The sequence below is a fragment of the Sphaeroforma arctica genome (genome assembly GCF_001186125.1).
Source record: "Sphaeroforma arctica JP610 unplaced genomic scaffold supercont1.106, whole genome shotgun sequence".
Taxonomy (NCBI): domain Eukaryota; class Ichthyosporea; order Ichthyophonida; genus Sphaeroforma; species Sphaeroforma arctica.
Window position 1 is genome coordinate 127,674 of NW_014040452.1, and position 5,231 is coordinate 132,904.

The following is a 5,231-nucleotide window of genomic DNA, read 5'->3' on the forward strand; positions in this document are numbered from 1 at the left end:
GTATATATATAAATATATATATATATGTATGTATATATAATAACTGCGACTGCTGAAGGGTACAGAATAACGGAAGTGGCTTTTTTTTTTATTGTTGAGTGATAGAGAACGATTGGATTGTTTTAGCAACATGCCGACTACGTCAGAAATCTACAGTACAGGAGATATCACGTACACTGCCTGCGGAGGTGAGGAAGTCGGTGGCGTCGTAACTGATGACACAACAAAATGGACAGTTACGAACAAGAACGGTATGAGCATCGGCGTCACTGATTACGGTGCAACTCTGGTGTCATGTATAGCACTTGATAAGGAAGGGGAAAAAGGCGAGACGTTGATATTTTTCGACTCCTTGAAAGATTATGCACTTAAAGGTGCAGGGCATGGAGCCACCATTGGAAGGTGAGTGTAATGATTGACTATGAACTTCCAATGTTCGGTTATGCAAAACCATCTATCATGGAAGATTTGACATAAGTTTTATAGCCCATTGTAGGTCATGTGGTCTAGTTGTGTGCTCAGTTGTGGATCCTTCCAAGGGGTTTCTGTCCTGCTCATAGTAAACGTTCTTTAAATTGCAGATATGCCAATCGTATTGCGCAAGGTCAGTTTGTGATCAACGGAACCACATACCAGGCGCCCGTAAATGATTGGGGTCGACCCAATTGCTTACATGCAGGCCGAATCCCTTGGCAGCATCAGAAATGGGATGCAGAGGAAGTCGAAGATGACGGAGTTTCGGGTGTCAAATTCTCACTTGTCAGTCCAGATGGGGCAGAAGGATTCCCAGGAGAGGTCACGATCAGCGTCACCTATTCTTTGAGTGACAATGATGATGTGCGCATATACTACGAAGCAACTACCGATCAAGATACTATCATCAATGTAACAAATCACGGTTACTGGAATTTGAGCGGTGACCATAAGCGATCCGCTAGGACTCACGAGTTCTCTGTAAATGCTAAAGAGTATCTGCCAGTTGATGAGAACTGTATTCCCACCAACATAACAGAGGTCGAGGGCACGCCATTTGACCTGAGGTATGTTATATTCGAGTTTGTCTCTCTATCTCACCAGAATTTGTATGCTTTTGTAGAAGACCAGATATTCCAACTATATCTTTCGCTCACCATACACGTGATATGTTCTACAGAAAACTAGGGAACGTGGGTGAACGAATTGATGCTGCGAATGGATTTGACAACTGTTTTGTCATTGATAAGTCTAACGACCCCGTACATGTTAAGCCCTCTAAAGTTAGTGGAGGCAGTGCCACACCGTCCGTGCACGTGGCTGCTGTATGTATGGACCCCGAGTCTGGGCGTAAAATGACCGTTCTGACGAGCGAGCCCGGTGTACAGGTGTGTAGTGTCTTATTTTGTTTTTTATCAGCGCAGCCTGTCTCTTTCGCCATTGACTGATTGCACATTTAGATCACCACGCATAAGTAGGCGTACGTTGTCACACCATCTACTTCTCGTTCTGACCGCTCGTGTGATGTGTTGTCACACATCAGGTCTACAATTACAACCACGCATCCGCCGATGACAAGGATGCTCCCCACACTGTCTACTGGGGAATCTGCTTCGAAGCGGAGCACTACCCGAATAGCTGCAACCGAACCTCATGGCCACCTACTCAACTAAATAAGGGTGACACATACAAGCAGCTTACCGTGCACCGTTTCTCGACGAAATGAATCTGGTTGCCGTGCAATGAATATCGTTTCAATGCTGTACTACAGATACTTTATGGCAGAAAACATATTTTAGAGGATATCTAAGATAATCTGGCGGATATTGCAACCTCAGAATCGTCGCTTTGTAAAACTCCAAGACTGGAGATAGGCGATAAATACGTCTAGAAACCGATCAAACCGGCAAATAAAAAGTATGTATTCCACTCATATACCCATGTTTATGTTTTTTAATATTATTGTATATTGCTGTTGTCTGAATATATATCAAACAAGAGAAATTATTTGGCAGGATGCCTGCTTGTTTTATAAGTTGAAGTGTGATTACAAACAACACTACGCCAAGTGTACCGTAGTACATATATATAAACTAATGTACATATGTACTTGTATATCAACTTATATACATAAGTACCTATATATTGAGCTGAGTACAAAACTACATATACCAATTTGTACCTCATGTGTACCACCTATTCACAAGTTATATGCTAATATGTATATATTCAATCACGCTACTTTTACTGCGGAAGTGCACTTGCAGTATTTCGTCATGACGCTACCTTCACTACCCACATCTTTATATTATTGTACCATGCGCCCACTCGCATCATATGTGTATTTTTTAAAGGATAGGTTGATAGTGACAGGACTGTTTTCATTTTTCTTCACAGCATCGCTGCCCTTTTTCTTGCCCTTATTCCCCAAATTGTTTAGGGTGTCTTCACTTAGTCCACCTGGTATCTGGACCTATTTCGGATGAAACGCAGACCACACTATGAGTAAAGTATCTTGATTGCGAAAAAGAGGCGCGTAAGAGAGAAAGGTATACCAAAGCGCATACAGACAACGATTCCATCAATAATTGCGTACTCACAAGATACAAGAGAGGTTTATTCTCACGACCTACCGAAAACTTCCCACTCTGTCCGAAAGCTCCATCAATGAACCCGTTCTCGCCTTAAATCAAATCAGAGGTGATAAAATTGTCAATTGTAGAGTTAGGAGTTTATTGTCTTTGAATAATGTTGTCAAATAATCAAGAAAGCGATTGTAAGTAGAAAAGAGAAAAACAAGCAACGCAACTTTAGTTATTGATATGCATACCAGTTGAAAGCGTCACCTTCATTCCGGTGAATATCTTAATGTTCGTTTCTTTTTTAAATAGTCCCCTTCCAATCAGCGAGTTCGCATTGACAATCTGTGGAAAAGCGCGATCAGATATTCATATCACTATTTGCGCAACGTATGGCGCTGCAAAGTGCACTGTATAGCTGCAAAAACCACGGCATTATGAAAATGAGATTGAATTTAATTAAAATAAAATAAATCTGGATGCGATTGCTCTTACCCTATCGACAGTGCCTTCTCTGAATTTCCTCTTGTATATGAGCAGTCTTGGGAGAGTGTCCGCTTTGTATTTGGGAGAAGCCATGAGCGAGGATATTCGACCGTGAAAAGCGAGACGTACGGCCTTACTATTTATATCGGCATCCAATCGCGACGCTATATATAAACTGTCCGGCGGGCACAGGAGGGGTTGTGCCAAATTCAAAAGCACATAGATATCTGCAGGAACAAAAGAAACCCTCTGAGCATCTCCGACATTTGAGCGGACCGGTTGAAAGCTGGACATGCATGGCTTGCATCTAATCCAGAGCAACAATAGCATATAATCGCTCCAATACGTAGTGCATCCTGTTGTTATTTACCTTTGACCTTAGGGACGCCAGGACTGTCCTGCGTACTGGCCTCTGCGTAATTGGCCAAGTGAATGTAGTCACGGTCGAAGGTAAAGTCACCGGACGATCCCTCGTCAGTGCCGCCATCATCTACGATGCCAAAGAATTGTGCTTCTGCCATCACCGTTTGGTGTCCAACAGAAACATGAAACTTGGTTCCACTCTTAAGCTCGGGCTTGTATATTCTTACCCTGTTCGCGGTGCATATCATCGCGTACGCAGTTGGGATTGATCCCTCTGTGCATGCATACCTAGAACGAGATTGGTTTGTATATATGAAAAGGTGGAATAGTTAACATCATAGCACCTGATTGCACGCCTCACCCGTAAGTCCAATACTACATGAGACGATTGATTCAAAGGAGAGAGCTAAAACCGTGCATACCTTTCCAACGACAAAGTGGAACATATAGAATACGAAAGTAGTGGATGTTTGGCACACTCACCCTCTTTCCAAAAGCTTGGCGTCAAATTGTGTCACTAGTATTGCACCACGATCGCTCTGAGCCAGGCCATCTACCGGTTGCCGGAACATCTGCAGCGATTTTACTTTCTTCTTTATTTTCAATGACGGTATCTCTACAGTATCACCTGCTTTGACCGAACCACTGAGGACAGTGCCTGCAAACGAGCGGGATCAAGAATCAATAAAGGCTTCACTATCCAAATATACGGCAACGTTAAGCAAATATCAGAGCAGGAAATAAATAGCAAAAAAAAATCTCACTGAACAAGTTTCTCGACTGGAAGGGAAAGATGTCCTTATGCGGATGCGACGAAAACACACCAGTCAATACTGTTCCTTGCCCTTTAATAAAAAAACAGTGATCAATTGCAAAGAGAAAATGCGCTGCCTGTGGCCGTTTGAGATCAGATAAGCTCTCCTCTAAGCCCTGCAGGGATTCATAGAAATGTTGATTGAGCAGTGTCAAACTAGGAATATGCACACATACATGGGCAAGCAATTCGAGGTCGAAGTCCGAAAGTCTGTAAATAAATGCAAGTTTTTTTGAAGACTTACTTTCACCAGTTCATCCAGACCCACAATCTCTCCCCCTGGAAGTACTGACGTGCTAGTGACGGAAACAGTTTTAAATCTTGTTTGCTGCAAAGTTATTTTCATACCTGAAGTCATCTTATGGAGATGGTGGATGTACGATTTACACGTGAGCACATTGGATGTGGTGTTAGGACGTGGTGTATTGGAATTATTTTCAGATAGGAATATAAATTTCTAGTCAATCTCAGTATAAAAAAATCATCATCTGATGCGAATATACATATAACATTGTATGCACCTCTGGCACCTCAAGACATATACCCGAACTTTTTCAAAACATATCCACCAAGTACAGTCATCGCCTCACTATTGGAAATATATTCCACATCCATTACCTTTGCGATTTTCTTAGCTCTTTCTTCTTCCGGTACTAGATCTATTTTGTTGAGCACGACTACCATCCGGTCGCAGGTGATCTCTCCGACGACGATGCACTGCAACGGTAGAACAGTACTGATTAGTCCCAATCATAAACCTATAAACAATGATACTGCACAGGGCGGATCCTAAAGAATAGAAATAAAAGATATGTAACTGAGTACCTCAGCTGTCTGCGCCTGTATGCCCTTATTGATATCCACGACAAGAAGCATCACGTCGATGATTTGTGCGCCTCCGATGATAGTCTTTATAAGCGATGCATGGCCAGGGCAATCGACGAGAGTGAACTGGACTTCATCGCTTCCATGCGCTGTCAATGCGATTGGACTGGTCAAAACCCGGTAAAACGTAT

At 42.5% G+C, this 5,231-nt stretch overlaps 2 protein-coding genes across 2 annotated transcripts; one reads left to right on the forward strand and one right to left on the reverse strand.

Annotated features, from left to right (window-relative positions):
• On the forward strand, positions 1-1,903 carry SARC_02391 (hypothetical protein). Its single transcript, XM_014303868.1, has 4 exons — positions 1-402; positions 582-1,040; positions 1,154-1,361; positions 1,517-1,903. The coding sequence occupies exons 1-4, from the start codon at positions 131-133 to the stop codon at positions 1,697-1,699; spliced, it is 1,122 nt and encodes a 373-aa protein (XP_014159343.1). The 5' UTR covers positions 1-130; the 3' UTR covers positions 1,700-1,903.
• Positions 1,904-1,910: 7 nt separating this feature from the next.
• Positions 1,911-5,091, reverse strand: SARC_02392 (hypothetical protein; the record flags this gene model as incomplete). Its single annotated transcript, XM_014303869.1, has 10 exons — positions 1,911-2,446; positions 2,607-2,656; positions 2,804-2,897; positions 3,048-3,265; positions 3,409-3,689; positions 3,885-4,059; positions 4,226-4,331; positions 4,460-4,573; positions 4,834-4,932; positions 5,041-5,091. 10 exons carry the CDS (start codon positions 5,089-5,091, stop codon positions 2,282-2,284), a joined length of 1,353 nt encoding a protein of 450 aa, XP_014159344.1. The 3' UTR covers positions 1,911-2,281.
• Between the last annotated feature and the right edge of the window lie 140 nt (positions 5,092-5,231).

Excerpts from the sequence above, each read along its gene's own strand:
- SARC_02391 (XM_014303868.1), top strand. The coding sequence starts at position 131 with ATGCCGACTACGTCAGAAATCTACAGTACAGGAGATATCACGTACACT. Across the intron at positions 1,041-1,153 it reads GGCACGCCATTTGACCTGAG|AAAACTAGGGAACGTGGGTG; the intron begins GTATGTTATATT and ends TATGTTCTACAG. Across the intron at positions 1,362-1,516 it reads CGAGCGAGCCCGGTGTACAG|GTCTACAATTACAACCACGC; the intron begins GTGTGTAGTGTC and ends GTCACACATCAG.